This window comes from Pantherophis guttatus, chromosome 3, assembly GCF_059756535.1.
Source record: "Pantherophis guttatus breed Tessera chromosome 3, ASM5975653v1, whole genome shotgun sequence".
Classification (NCBI taxonomy): domain Eukaryota; kingdom Metazoa; phylum Chordata; class Lepidosauria; order Squamata; family Colubridae; genus Pantherophis; species Pantherophis guttatus.
The window spans coordinates 170,767,857-170,784,161 of NC_142065.1; the positions used below are offsets into that span (position 1 = coordinate 170,767,857).

Sequence of the window (16,305 nt, forward strand, 5' to 3'; positions counted from 1 at the left end):
GGCACCTACTATCTGGAACAAGCTCCCCCCGGAGATACGGAGGATCCCGGATCTGCGCACCTTCCGCAGCGCTCTAAAGACCTTATTATTTCACCAAGCGGGCCTGGCCTAATTTTCTCCTTCTTTTATAAAAGATTTTTAATTTTTTAATATGTTTTAGTATTTTATATATTCAAATTTTAAAATTGGTTTTAAATAGTTTGGGGTTTTAATTTGTCTGGGCCAAAACTATTTAATTTGATTTTAATTCTACTTTTAAATTTTGTATGTATGTGTTTTATTGTTTGGCTGTGCACACGTCAGCCCTGACTGAAGGACTGAGTCAAAAGCTGGTCTACCCGGCAACAAGGGCGGTATTTAATCTTTTGGATAGACTCAGTCCTTCAGGCTGATTGGATGAGGATTACCCATACTGGCTGTTGTCTCTACCCACAATGGAGAATATATAAGTCCTAAGTGCCATTGCTATTGCTATACTGTTTCCAATAACTTGCTGAGGCTACTGTAGCAGCAATATCTCAAAAACACATTCTTCTTTCCTTTTATAATTCCACATTTAATTTTCCAGTGTCAAATCATATGACAGTGCTCTACAACTAATGACCAAGGTCTTTAAGGAACTAGTAAGTACTAATTGAATAAATGGAGGCAATTCTGAATGGGCATTAACTGTCACTATTTGTCAGCCTATTTGCTTTAATAGGTAGTTAACATGATTCTAGTATTGATTCTGTAGAATGGACACAATGTTTCAAACTGCCTTATCAAGCCTAATAGCTACAGATGTGTTTTCTAAAAATTGTCTCCTCCCTTATTTAAATTATATGCATTGGTAACAACTTCTGATGCTTCAAGATTTCAATTAGGTCAATCCTAAAAATTCAGAAGAGCTTATATTGTTGTAAGCTACATAAGAGAAACATCTGAACATATAAGGTGGCAATATTCACTTAAGATTTTTTTGTGAAAGCAACATGTAGAAAAACACAAACATAATTTTTTGCAAATATGCTAATGCACCAACCAGTGCTCCTGCTGCATACAGCATTGCTTGATCGTTCAAAAAGTCTTTCTTTGCTGTATGATAGCAACTATATGCCAGTTCATAGTGCTGCACCAAAAAACACAAATCTGCCATTTTCCTGATTTGAAGCTCTGGTGCTTCTGGAGAGTACCTGAACATAAAAACAAATAAAAATGCACAATTTATATTTTTAAAAAGTCATACCATATTCATAAAGATACATGCTTCAAACCAAATCACAACTAATACCAATTTATTTATTTATTTATTTATTACATGTATTTATATGCCGCCATTCTCTTGAAGGACTCAGGGCGGCGAACACAAGTTAAGAAACAAGTACAATAAAATCATAATTTAATCCAAATAATTAAATAGTAATAAATAATAAAGCCCGGAATCAGTCTCAGCCTATTTGTTTGAAAAGCAAATAATTTAATATATCTATATGTTCAAAGGAAAGAAATAACGATAACAGCCATTTCTAGCCTATCTATAACATTTTAAAATGAAAGATATATTGTTAACCTGAAGTTATATATCATAGTTAACACTAACTGCTTGATTTCTCCTCTATTTAGTTTCAAATCTGTTAGAAAACAGGTGTGTCTGGATACAAAGTTTTTCATCTACAAGAGAACAATTATATTAATGGAATATGTCATTCCATGCATGTGATTGTCTTCCATTTGTGTAACATAAATTTTGGACCCAACTCACCAAGGAGAGAAATTAATTCATATTAAATATTTTATTAAAAAAAGATTACCAATTTCAACAAAATTATGTAGAACAGTGATTTTCTTTTCTTCCCTAGGGTCAAAAGTAAACAGGTAGTCCTTGACTTTAAATCATTCATTTAGTGACCATTCAAAATTGCAACATTACTGAAAAAAGTCACATGACCATTTTTCACACTTATGATCATTGCAGCATCAGTGTGGTCACATGATCAAAATTTGTCCACTTGACAACTGTCATGTATGTGATGGCAGTGCTCTCCCAGGATCATGTGATCACCATTGTGACCTTCCCAGCTGGCTTCTGACAAGCGAAGTTCATGGTGGAAGCCAGATTCGCCTAACAACCACATGATTCACTTAACAACTGCCTTGCTTAGCAACAAAAATTTGAGGCTCAATTGTGGTTGAGGACTACTTGTATAGTAATAATCAAAATGCAATTTACAGTTGTAGCATATATATTTTGAGTATATCCAAAGCAGAAGCAAAGAATATGAAGGTCATATGTTCAACTATCTTTTAAGATAATTAGTAGCAAGCTCATTTTTAGCATATAAAATATATATATTTGTCCAATATGCCCATATCTTTTGACCACACATGCAACCGCTTCCTACCTCCTCTTTCAGTGCTCCCTAAATAAATGAGAAAACTTTCAATTAACCACAGTTATTCAATTGAGATTCCTGTGGACAACAAATGATTTTTAACCAGTGTAGTAAATAGTGCTGGATAGAAGCCAGTCGTTGCGGTACATATTGGCATTAATGGTATTAGGGAAAATAGCTGGATAATTTGAGGTGCCTTTCTCAGAAATGCTATCTATATTCACACAGTGAAAAGTAGACAAACAGAACTGAGCAATCTTAATCTGTGAATAAGACAATGGTGCTGAATGTAGGGGAGGGATTTAGATTTGTCAGATATTGTGATACTTTTCAGGAGAAGCCACATTTGTACAAAAGGATAAGCTGTGTCAAATCAGAAGGGTATTAGAATGCGGTTGGGCAATATTAGAAAGGTGTTACAGCAAGTCTTAAGCTGATCCCATGGAAGAAAGTAGAGAAAAGAAAGAGAAAATGAAATACATTTGTTCTGCATAATTACAAGGAATAAAACTGGAAGCATGTTAATCAATTCTGATAATAAAGTTGACTTATTTTTTTTTCTAACATGAAGTACAGCATCCCTTCTGTCTTAATTTTGTTGGATATACATGGTTTCCGATTTTAAAAAAAATAAAAGTTATTCTTTTAAAACATTAAGTTAGCCAAAGTTATTCTGGAGTCAGCCCTTAAATCTAATAAAATAACTTTAAGGGGGGAGGGGGGGAAATCACCCCACCTAGAAGCTTTTATTCAAATGCCAAGAGCCTCCAAGTCAAATTGGGAAAGTTAGAATGATTCACGTTGAAAGAAAAACAAGTATTACAAACTTTACACAACCCTGGGGGAATGAAAATTTCTCATGACATGCCTCTTGATAAAGGCTTTTAGAAAGACAGAAAGGGGTATAATGGAAGCAGAGTTATCCTATATGTCAAAGAGGGCATAGATTCTTCTGATTCATTGGGGGTATCCATATCAATCTACAAAAGTGTTAGTACTAGGAAAATACTATCATCTTCTTGGCCAAGAATCTAAAGCTGATGTACAGATGGAAATTACTCATTTAGTGACTTCAATCACCTTCATAAAGTCTGAGAAAATGCATGTTCTAGATATGGCAAAACCCAAACTGCTTATGTACTGGAATAGTTAGTCAACAACAACAACAACAACAAAGCACTGGACTTAATCTTAAACTGTGTTCAGAATTTTGTCCAAGATCTAAAAGTTTTGGAGAACTGATCATAATTTTATAATCATCAATTGGAATGTGAACGGATGCTTGCCACTAACATAATCTCAGAAGAAAAGACTTCCAAAAACAACGATGGCATCATTGAAAATAAAAATGAAGGGATAGTAATAAGGGCCATTTTCTTCATAATGCTTGAAGGTTATTCATAAATACTATAGTATATCAGCTAGAATATGCACCTAAAATCAGGAGAGGTACCATCGAGGCAAAAAAACCAACAACCCTTAAGTAGTTAATAAGCAGCTTCACAATTGCTATTAAAGACAAGGTTTCTTGGAAATCTTGGCCAGTTGGGGGATACTGTACAACAAGGAACATAAAATGTGGCCAGAGAAATAGAGGTAGTCAAAAAAAAGTGACAACCCCACCCCCCAAAAAAACCCTGTACATTTTAAACACTGAAGCAAAGAGTAACAAATTCTTCACATATGTTTCCTGTCTGAGTCAGGAAACTGACTCTGAAGATGATGGGGGGGTATTAAAGACTTGTTAGAATGGGAGAAAGAAATAGCAAGTAAGTGAATTAATTATTTGCGTTTATCCTCACTGATAAAGATGTAGGAACTTAGTTTATTTTTCAGGAACAAGATCAGACAAGATGAGCCAGGCAAAGGTAAAGAGATGGGCAAAAAAAGGAATCTATCCCTCATTATTCCGGAGATGGTATCCACCTAAGTTTTTAAAGAACTTAAATGTGAATTTGCTGATCTTTTCACAAAATTATGCAATTATACTTTAACAATACCATTTGTTCCTAAGAAATAGAAAATGCCAATATGAGCCATTTTTCAAAATAGAATTATAGACAAGGAAATTATAGGTCACTTAGCTTCACATCTGTCCCAGGAAAGAATTTTTTAAAAAAGCAAACAGGTAAGTATGAGCTTCTACTATCCTTGCTATCTGGATTCCATAAAGATTAAGTCTGGTCTCACTAACCTTCTAGACATTTTGAGAGTGTCAACAAGCATGTAGACAAGGATGACATAATAGACCATATATACCTGGACTTTCATAAAAGCCTTTGACAAAATCCCTCACCAAAAGCTTGAGCAAACTCAGCTGTCATGGGGTAATAGGATAGGTGCTCTCATGGACTGACAACTGGTTAAAAACAGAAAATAGAGAGTAGGAATAAATGGGTGATTTGTACACTGGAAGATAATGTAAACCACTAATACATTAATGGAATCTAAGCTGGCAGTGTCTGCCCAGAAAAGAGATCCTAGAATCACAGCAGACTGCTTGATGAATTTAACCCAGCATGCAATTGCTGTAATATATAAATTCCATGCTTGGAGTACTGAGACCAAAACTATTGAAATAGAAGCATCACTGTACAAATGACAAATTACTTAGGGTAGAACAAATCAGGATCTTAAACCACAATTAAAATGTGGATAAATATCCTGGCTTGTTATGAAATTGTCAATAGCCTCCAATTTGGATATAAGGAAAACTATGGTTAAGAGAAAGTTTACTAATTTAATCATGATGAGCTCATAGAGAAGATCACAGGGTTGCATCTGTAAGCAAAAGACCTACCTAAATGGAGATATAATCATTCAAAAGTAGTTATTATTAATTGTGTTAATATTATTAAAATAAGAAGGAAATACCTTTTATTTATTTTATTTTATTTTTAATTTAAATTTATTAGCCACCCAACTCCAGTGAACATGGAAATCAGAAAAGGCAAAACCTAATAAAATTCAAGTATTCTGCATTTTTATAAACAAGTGTACTTACAACAAACCAGTTGTGCTTTTCAGTTCATTCACACCTTTCTCTGGAACTTTACCTCCTGTAAACCATTTTTTGGTTGCAGAAAATAAAGATCTACTCAAACCTTTCCTGGATATTAACTGAAAGATAGAAATATTTTCTCACTGAAATGCAATAGTTTATTATTCACAGAAAACACTTACTTTTCAGAGATTTACAGCTATCTAAAAAAACTATTTATTTCAAATAGAATATTAAATACCAATCAAATATTTATTACAGTTATAGACCAGCATAAAGAAGGTGAAAGGAAAACAATAGCTTTTTAAACAAAATATTACGACAAAAATTGGCAAAAATAGAAAAATTAAAAATACATTTAAAACATATATATTGTCTGCATTTTAAACTTGTTTTTTTACACACGTGTGCACATGGAGAGAGAGAGAGAGAAGTCAGATAATTTTCTTTTCAGCTTTTGTTAAATATTGCTATCTGTTATCTTCAGAAAATATATATGCTTCATTTTAGGAAATGTATGAATTTATAGGTTCACTCATCTATTGAACAGTTATATAATTCTCTTCAGCAGCAGATATTACTTCAAAGACAGGAATAATTATTCATTATTCCTGTTGAGCTATCCAGGAGCCTGGATAGCTCAACAGACAGAAGCACTGTAATTTAACACCAGCTGTCTGCAATTAAAGTAAGATCGAATCTCGCCAGGCTCAAGGTTTACTCAGCCTTCCATCCTTTCTAAGGTAGGTAAATTGAGGACCCAGTTTGTGGGGGCAATAAGCTGACTTTGTATAAATATACAAAAGTATGAAGGCTATTCCTTAACGCACTGTAAGCCGCCCTGAGTCTCCGGAGAAGGGCGGCATATAAATCAAATTTAAAAATAAAAAATAAAAAAATTTGTCATTAGATATTTTATCAATCTGAAGGGCTCTGCATAAAAGGAATCTTGCCTTTATTGGCTGTAGGTTTCATTTGTTACTTCAGATCATTAAAATACAGTGTGTTGGCTTTCTAGAGCTTTACATCATCTTTATAAATGAATGGCAATGATATTTGTATTAAATTTCAATATTAAATATCAATTATACTATGCACGTGTTCTTTTGACATAAGTTGTATTGAGAATTTTCACTGAAATAAATAACATACAGGATTTGTTCTGAATACATTCAAGATTTTACGTAACAGGCTTTGATTGTGAATCTAGTTTGAATTTCAGCTAAGCCCAAAAACCTCCCAAAAAACATTTTTATAAAAATAAAATTACTTACCTGATCATTTAATTGCCTAATAGTTTTCTCTATATGTGGTAAAAGTCCTCTAAAAGTGAATTCTTGTATGAATTGCCGAATTCGATCATGATCTGTGAGTGTCAAACAAGTGCCATGAGGTGTCCAAATATTTGATTTCTTTGATTCGTGCATAGATAGATTTGGTTTTATGTAATCTGTGCCATCAAAGCAACTACTGTCGCTAGCATGATCCAACTGAAGTGGGTGAGTCTTAAAGTTATTTGATAAACCATCTAAGAAAAAGAAATTATATGTAACAACTATTCATTAAATTATGATTTCAAAACTACCTACAGTAATCCTTAACTTACTATGGCAATTGGAATCAGACTTTCCATCACTGAACAATGAGGTTATAAAGCACAACCACATCACTTAGTAATGGCAATCACTGCAATTCCAGCTGCTGTTGTCTAACCAAATCCCACAACTGTTAGGTAAGGCAACTTCCTGCTAACTTCCCACAAGAAGTCAACGAGGAAGTCAGCAGGAAGTTGCAAGTCACAGGAACCTTACAAACAAGCCAGGAAGCAGGTAGGTGATTGCTATTGGGGGGGGGCTGATAACCTAGTGTCCAAGGGTACAAGGGATATATCTGCAAGAGAATATGAGTGTGAAATGTAGGAAAGGTCGGGGAGGGTGCATGAAAGTATGAAGAGGTACACGAGTATGCAAGGAAGACACAGCAAGGCTCAGGAAGTGCCTGCACAAGTGGCCAGCATAGTGCAACCACAGAAGGGTGGGTGCAGGAGTGGGAGAGGCTTATCTCAGTAACTTGTAACATTCATCACTGGCCTCCCCATTGAATTTCTGGGAAAGCTAGAAGGGAAGGTTGCAAATGACAATCGTGATTGCAGGTTGTGCAACAGGTAGTAAATTGAGCCAGCTGACAATCACCCAGAGTGTGATTATATGACCATGGGGATGCTGGGATGGCTAAAACTCCAAAGACCAGTTATAATCAAGATTTGTTCACCACTGTTGCAACTTTACAGTCTTCACTGAACAGTCACTGAACTTCACTGAACAGTCACTGAATGAATGATCATAAATCAAGGACTACCTGTAGTCATAATAAAATTTAGCTACTTTGCAAGATTTCATACAGTACTTTCATAATATTTGTATAACTTCATATCCACACCAATCCACAATGCACACACATATATATCAGAAATGTCACAATATTTGACGCCACTGTAAAAGGCAAGTTTCAGCACCTTGTTTACCAAAGTGTCTTAATTTTTTTCCAGCCTCCAATGGCTGCAGGGAATATGGTAGTAATATAGTGACACTCTTGAGGGGATATGACTGAAATTTTCAGATTTTGGGTAGGTTTTAAAAGAACATTATTAGTGTATTGCCTTAATGGAAGCTTAACATATTTTAACTTTGTTTTATGTCTCCTCCAAAATACTAAAAAAAAAGAGAAAGTCGGCAAAGACTATTGAAGAAGTCTGCTCTTCTGGACTCTTCCTCCCATTAGCTTACTGCTTTCAAATGCCCTGTGATAAGCTCTTATTTTTGCTTTTTAAAGCATAAGTTTTTTTATTTATAATCATACTGTTATAATCATACTGTTAAGTAAAATTGTCTTGATAGAATAACTGTCTGAAAAGTAGGATATACCATATTTATGTGAAAGGAAGATGCCTCTGAACTGAAGACCATTTCCGCAAAAGAGGAAGTATTGTAAACCACAAGATTATAAGCAAGCAAAAATACCTGTTGAATTCCCTGCTTCCCCTCGTGGCAACTAGAGTTCCTAACTCCAGTCAAAAATATTAATCCTATAGTGTGCCTGTGCCACAATATGCATATACACATCCCCAAAAGAAATAAAGTAAATAGTAAGTTTTCTCTATAAGTAATCCCATTAGCAAAATTAAATGATCCTAAATTGCATAAGACAAGGATATTCGTCATGTACAGAAGCCACTACCTCACACAGAAATTTACCAGTATAAATATTCATTTTTTTTGTCTTCATCCAACATATACAAGTAGTCCTCGTCTTGAGATCACAACCACAATTGGGACCAAAATTTCCATTGTTACGTCAGTATCTTGGTAAAACAAATGGTCAAGTGACCAGACCCAATTTTACAACCATTTTTACCACGGTCATTAAGTGAACCGTTGGCTTCCCTAACTAACTTTGCTTGTTGGAAGTTGGCTGGGAAGGTCACAAATTGCAATTGTGTGACTACAAGATACTGCAACCATTGTAAATGCAAACTGGATGCCATGTACCGAACTACAATCATATGACTGTGGGCATGATACAACAGTGACGACAGCCATAACTTCAAGGGTAGGTCATAAGTCACTTTTTCCAAGACCATCCTAACTTTTAACTGTCATTAAACAAATGGCTGTAAATCAAAGGCTGCTTGAATAGTGAAAAGGAAAGGAACTCAACTGCAATAAATAATATGTTCTTGGTGACAAATGATCCTTTATAAACTGGTAAAAGTATGACAAATTCTACTGTAATCAAAATGTGATATAAAATACTTAGAATGATAATTGGTCTATTTATTTCAAAAAAATGTACCTTTGGAATCATTATCTAACCCATCCAGTGGTATGAAGTGATCAGAATTCTTATTTGAAATAACTGCACATGTGCCATCTTCATAAAGTTCCTGTCAGAATAAAATATACAAAAACACTTTCAAGTTTACAAAATATTATGCATCAAAATATTATAATGAAAAATGTTCATTAATTTTTAAACAATTTGGCCTTAAAAACAGCTTTGAAAGACAGACATACAATATTCTCACTAAATTACAGATGAATATTTAAACATTTGTACAGACTCTTGGGAGAGGGGCAATACAGATAATTCTCAACCTATGACCACAATGGAGCTCAAAATTTATGTTGCCAAGTGACACACTTAATTCTGCTCCATTTTACAAATTTTCTTGCCACAGTTGTTAAGTAAATCACTGTAGTTGTTAAGTTAGTAATACAGTTGTTAAGTGAATCTGGCTTATCCATTGACTTTGCTTGTCAGAAGGTTGGGAAAGGTGTGACTTCAGGACACGGCAACAGTCATAAACATGAATCAGTTGCCAAGCATCTCAATTTTGATCACGTGACCATGAGGAAGCTGCAACAGTCGAAAATGTAATGTAAATGTAAAAACCAGTCATAAGATGCTTTTTTCTCTGCTGTTGTAACCTTGAACAATCACTACATGAACTGTTGTAAGACAAGGACTGCATGTACTTTATATGTATTTTAATATATGAAGAATGGAAAATATAAAGCATTATACTAGATAGTTCTAAGATCTATTTTTGAAAGAGTAACCTATTTCATATTAAACATTTCCATTAAATTAACTCAAAGTATTTTCTCATCCCTTCTTTCAGCTTTCACTGTTGAAGGCCTCTTTGGCTGGAGCTAACAAGACACAGACAATTTCAGGTCTTCTTCCTCTTTCTGGCAACCAAGCTTCAGTCTGGTAGCCTAAGAGGACAGTCAGGGAATCTGTCTCTCTACCATCTTCCTTTATTACCCAATAAAGGAAGGGTTGAACTGTGGGGTCATTTATTACTCAATGATGGTTCTCTTGCTTTGCCAATTCCCTCTATTCCTCAAAAGCAAAACTGCGGACAACAGAAAAGACTTCAAGCTTCCTATAGTTATTACTAATAAAATTTTGATATATGAAAGTATCTCATGGAAGTTATCGATTATGTCCTTAACTTCTCTTATTTGTAATTTGCAATTGGAAACGCTGTTCTGTTTTATTGACAGAGGACACAAATCAGGTATAACAGTGGTTGGGTTAAATAAAAATTATATGCCAATAATATGTCTCATTTACAAATTACAGATTTTTATACTAAATGTATTGAAATTGTGCAATAGTTTGGTAATTTGTCAGGATATTCAATTAAATGGAAAAAGTTTAATATGATTCTATAGGCTCTTCTATGGAAATTTGTAATAACTGGAGTTTCTATTGTTGCAGAACTGGAAAGGGTAAATCAAAAATCCACAGGTTTTCATTTTTTAGATAAATATATCAAATTTACCTTGAAAATCAACATACATAATTAAGCATTTATTGAGTTTATGGAAAAAGGCAAATGTTGTAAAATTAACATTAACATTAAGAATAATATACCTACACATAGATATACATATGCTAATGTATTTAAATTACTATTCATATCTGATGTGTTTGTGTGATTTTAAGTCTACTGTGTTTTGTCCTTAAAATAAACAGATAGGATATCTGAGGTTATTAGTTATTTCTAAGAATTCTGGAACAAAGTTCCAGACTGTCCCATATCAATAGGTGCTTAAAAGCGTTAAAAATATTAGGCACATTTCTTAAAATAAGACTAATTCTCATCTAAAATATTACTTTTCTCATTCATTAAATGCTCAAGATAATTTTTAAAAAGAATTGGCAGTCAATTAGTTATGTCAGAAGTATAAAATGGATGAGGAGTGATTTGAATCTAATAAACATACGATGGATGGATGGATGGATGGATGGATGGATGGATGGATGGATACCTGAGTTTGTATAAAGTTTTTCTGAAGGTACTGGCTCCAGGGATCAGGGATCTGTTCATCTGTTCCTCGATTAGACACACGAGAATTTATCTTAAGCAAGTAGCAACCCTGAGTTCCATATCTCTGTTTCATTTCTTCATATATTGAATCAGCCCTGCAAAGATGTTAAATATGGCCAAGAGAAAACTATGACATTTTGAAAGACTAGTATAAGAGAGAATAGGAGAAACTTTAATGAGAATACATTTATTAAATATAAGAAATACAATTATGAGTAGCACAAGAATAGTTTCTGGTTGAAGTAACAGGCAAAATTGAAATTTGCATTTCAAAACACAAAAGGAAAAATATGACATAGGGTAACTAAGTAGAGAAAATATTTCATTCTTGGATAATTATTTTTTCTTCTGCTAGCAGATGGAATATACCACATTATAATTACCACTTGAACGATTTTAGCTTCAATTTCTCTTAGGCATCAATGAATTACAATTATGTTATTAAAAGAATATTGTTCAATAAATTACTTTATGAGAAATCCACGAATGGGTGCATAGTCAATAATTAACATTCCTTCATCAGGAAAACTAGAAAAAGTGCAGTATAAATGAAGTCAAGACAAAACAAGATAATCAAGCTGGAGTCCTAGTTTGTTATTCCTCTAACTAGTCAGAATGCATGCAAGTATGTTTTAAATACCAGGCATGAGGTAAGGGAGTGGGGGGAAATCCTTTCCTTTTATTCATTTTTTATAACCCAATGTAGAATTATAAAAGGAATGTAGAAAAGAAATAAAAAATGACTCTATCTTGTAGAAGTCTCCTAGGCTAAAGATTCTCCACGTTATTTGATTTTTAGAAAATTCCATTATGTACAGTAGAAGTTAAAAATATTAAATAATGAACCATCAATTATTTTTTCTTCCAAACTGTTTTATATAAAGTGATGGAGAATGGCTTTGGACAAGAAGCAACTGATTTCCCACCAGTGGGAATAATTTAAATCCACATTACTGATTTACCTTAATGACTTCAAGCAAGTTAGGTGTCTTTAGGCTACCTTTTCATTTATTTTAAATCAAATAAATGGACAACAAGCCTGAAATCAATATTTCAGAAGCCTAATAAAATATTAGTGATGCCTACTCACCTTTGTTCCTCTCCTATACTCACATCATGCAATAACACGTAATATTTCAGTGTGTTTGGAATAAACCACTTTGGATAGGAATATTCATTACTATGTTGAATCCGATGTTGCTCTTGTGATAGCTTTAGAAACTGTTCCACAGGTTCAGATTCACTAGATGATACCACGAGCATACCTTACTTACTGTTAAGGTGGAATCACAACTGTAAAAGTTAGCTAATGACTAATACAAACACTAAAGAAGTGTGGAAGATACTGGTAATAAGCTGATCACTTTAGTGACAATGGCAAAGGCATCAATTCATAATGCATAAGAGAAGGCAATGGTAAACCTGTATTTTTTTACCAAAAAAGCTACATAGATAAAAGTATTAAATGATTGATAATATAGTGCTAGAGAATGGTTCCCTCAGGTTGAATGACATTCAAAATGCTATTGAGGAAGAGCTGAGGATATCTTAAAGTACTACTGGCTAAATTAAACCATTTATGATGTGTAATTGCCGATTCTGCCATACAGGTAGTATTCAATTAACTATTAGTTAGAAGCTGCAGTCAATCCTCCAAGTTATGGCCATTGAACAACCCCCATGTTCAAATACAGCCCTCTCATATTTTATGACTGTAGCATGTACTTACTCCCATCCATTTATCACCCCTCTGTCCTTCTGACCACCCTGGACTCCGTTGTCTATCCCTGCTACACAAACCACATAACTGACCTTGGCTACTGTCTTCTTGTTCCCGTTGCTGATGAAGCATGCCTAGCTAAGATAGCTATTGGCTCTTCATGAAGCCACGCAGGAAGATAATGATGAAGGCCAGGTGTGGGTGTGGGCAGCAGAGATAGACAGTGGCAAAGTGCAGGGCAGCCATGAGGGCAGAGATGGGGGAAATAGGGGGTAGGGGAAAATGAAGTGGAGGTGAGGGTGGCAGGGCAGAAAATGATGGCACAAACTAGGCCTAACAACCACAACTGGGACTATTAGAACTGCCGTTTCTGAGCAGTGGCTTCATATGATGTTTAGCCTAATGACCACATCATTTAGAGATGGAAATTCTCATCCTAATTAGGCTCATTAAGTGTGGCCTATCTGTACAGGAAAAAAAATCTGAAGCTGCAAAGAGAGAATTATAGAAGGATGTAAGACTCATGAACATGGGAAAGCTCAACACAATGAAAGATTAAATGAAATGACTAAATATTGACATTTTAGGCATCAGTAAATTGAGATGGATTTGGATCAGACATTTTTAGTCATAAAATCATACTGTTTATTACTCAGGATTTTAAATTAAAGAAACAGTGTTGCTATTATAGTTAAGAAGGGTATAGCAAGAACACTAATTAACTATAATGCAATCAGTGGTAACAGTTAGACTTTGTTGACAATCCTTTAATATAACGATCATTCAACCACAATGCAGAAAAGGAGGCAGAACACCGCCTTCAAACATGTATGTTCTACATGTATACTAGCAGATGTATACAGAAATCAAATTGATTATATTACTGCTAAAAGGAGGTGGAAGAGCTCAATTATAGCATTAAAGACATGGTTAAATGCTGACTGTGGAACAAATCATGAATTGTTCACGTGCAAGTTCCAAGTCGAGCTAAATAAGAGAGCCAGTTTCCATAATATGATCTTGAATATATACCACCATTTTCAAGAAGAATATCAAGAATCATTTTGAAGTCCTGAACCTCATCGATAGAGAATCAGAAGAATTTTGTCATAAACTTAATTTGTTAAGGATGAATGCGAACAGAGATTGTCAAAAATGAAGAGAAGAAAACAAACTGGTTGTCAGAACAAACCATGGAAATTGCAAAGAAGAGAAACCAAAACCAGGAAAGACAAAAAAGAAAGGAATTTAACAAAGCCTTTTAAAAGAACTGTTAGAAAAGACAAGAAGCAGTGTTAGAATATATATAAAGGCACTGAGAATCTTTCCCAAAGATATGGAAAAACAAGGAAAGTCTCTCATCTCAGAAAGAGGTCTGGAATATACAAATTCTCACATAGAATGTCATTTCAAATCATGGGATTATTTATATATTGCTTGCAATTCTTGGAACTATTGGTTTCATATTTAAATTAATTAAAAACTAAACAAATATGTATCAACTGCAATGTATTAGCTTCAGTATATAGGCTAAAAAAACACAACATTACAAAAGCAAGATTCATAACCTAACAAGAATCAAACTATAGATAATGTGTGTCAACGAGCGAGGGAGATTATCAGTTGACCAGACTTCATTTTTAGTCACATACTAAATAAAATTAATCTTCAGATTAATCTTGATGGCAACACTTAAGGAGACTGTTGGAATGGAACCGTTTTCTTCAGTAGAAAATAGTTTTCTACTGAAGAATCCATTGCTTTCGCTGCCTTCTTTCAGACTTGGATGTTTCTGCCATTCTGCTATTCTCATGAAGGGCAAGGGGGCCACTGGATTACAGTTATACCCCTCAAGATAACTGTCAGATTTCATCATAGCCTCATACATTGTTACTTGTTTTATACCCTACAAATATTCACTCAGCTTTCTTGATTAATTTTTACCTTGGCTCAATATTTTAGACATCTTAATTTATCCTCTGTTTATAATCTTTTAAAATTTCAGAATCGGACTATCCAAAAATCTGTTGCAAAGGAAGAATACTTTGTTATATGTAGAGGATTGGTTCCAATATTTTATTATGTATCTGAGATAAATATATCTAATCACTATATCAGGTTTTCAAAAGGCATTTCCTCCTCTTGGGTTCCTCACTTCCTCTTGAGTTATTCAAACTATAGAGACATGGTCCATCTGAAGCTAACTATATCATGGCCATCCATTTCTAAGGATACAGGCTACATAGTGGTTTAGGAATTCATGGTCTGATGCTGGCATAGACTGAAGAAAGCTCTCTCGATAAGCTTCAAACCATGGGGTGGTGGCTGAAATAAATGAGAAATTAAAAAGATGGTTATACAACCTTTTTTTGCTGTAAAACCATTCATGCTACTTAAGTTATTATAAAAGAAGGCTGAGAAAATATACCAAATTAACAGCATTATCAATTACTTAGAAGAATTGTACATTAGGAGTTTTCAATATGTCTCATAACCATGTATTAGAACAACAGAAATCTTTAAAAATTGTATCTATGTTTTTATATTAATTAGATACATTTTCATTTATCTCCATGGAAGCAATTCAAATAAAAAAGTAAAAGATAACCTGAAAATCTACGAGTAGTATGTTGACAGTCTGACTCTATGCATACCTATTAAAAATTCAAGGCATTAAATTCAACAAGAATTTACTTGCAGGTAGTCCTCACTTAACAACTTTCCCATTTAGTGACCATTCAAAGTTACAACACTGAAAAAGTAATTTTACGATCATCCTCATACTTACAACCGTAGCAGCATCCTGCAATCACATGATTACATTTGTGTCCTTCACAGCCAGCTTCCAACAAGCAGTGTCAGTGGAGAAGCTGGTGGTAAAATCACAAGTGATGGTCACATGATGTCTTGCTTACTTATGACCACAGCAGAAGCGAGGTCATGGGTCTAGGGCAGTGATGTTATATCTTGCTTAATGACCACATTGCTTAGTAATGGAGTTGCCAGTCCCAATTGTGGTCATTAAGCGAGGACTACCTGTATTACAGTGTGATACGATGGCATGTGCACCTAGAGGAGCAGTGAGGGAATTTTGGCAACACAAGAACTTTTCCAGAGAGAAGGCGAAAGAGGTTTGGGGTAGTCACATGCTTGACTCTCTAAGGAAATAAGTATTTAGCGGATTAGAAAGTAATCACTTGAGTTTGGCAAATTCAGTGTAAGCAAGTAAAGGATTAAATTCAATTAGACTTTGCTGTGTTGTCTCTGGGCTTGGATCTGACATATACACAGGATATTTTGTAAATATAAA

At 34.3% G+C, this 16,305-nt stretch overlaps 1 protein-coding gene across 8 annotated transcripts in view; it reads right to left on the reverse strand.

Annotated features, from left to right (window-relative positions):
• The window catches only part of TRAPPC8 (trafficking protein particle complex subunit 8), a 72,322-nt gene that overhangs the window by 40,394 nt on the left and 15,623 nt on the right, over positions 1 to 16,305 (reverse strand). For all 8 annotated transcript variants that reach the window (XM_034429671.3, XM_034429670.3, XM_034429669.3 and 5 more), the window contains 7 exons: positions 15,231 to 15,320; positions 12,366 to 12,540; positions 11,217 to 11,370; positions 9,229 to 9,319; positions 6,651 to 6,904; positions 5,380 to 5,495; positions 1,025 to 1,175 (listed from right to left, as the gene is read on the reverse strand). In XM_034429671.3, the coding sequence (XP_034285562.1) occupies positions 1,025 to 1,175; positions 5,380 to 5,495; positions 6,651 to 6,904; positions 9,229 to 9,319; positions 11,217 to 11,370; positions 12,366 to 12,540; positions 15,231 to 15,320 (1,031 nt within the window). The remainder of the gene's footprint in view (positions 1 to 1,024; positions 1,176 to 5,379; positions 5,496 to 6,650; positions 6,905 to 9,228; positions 9,320 to 11,216; positions 11,371 to 12,365; positions 12,541 to 15,230; positions 15,321 to 16,305) is intronic.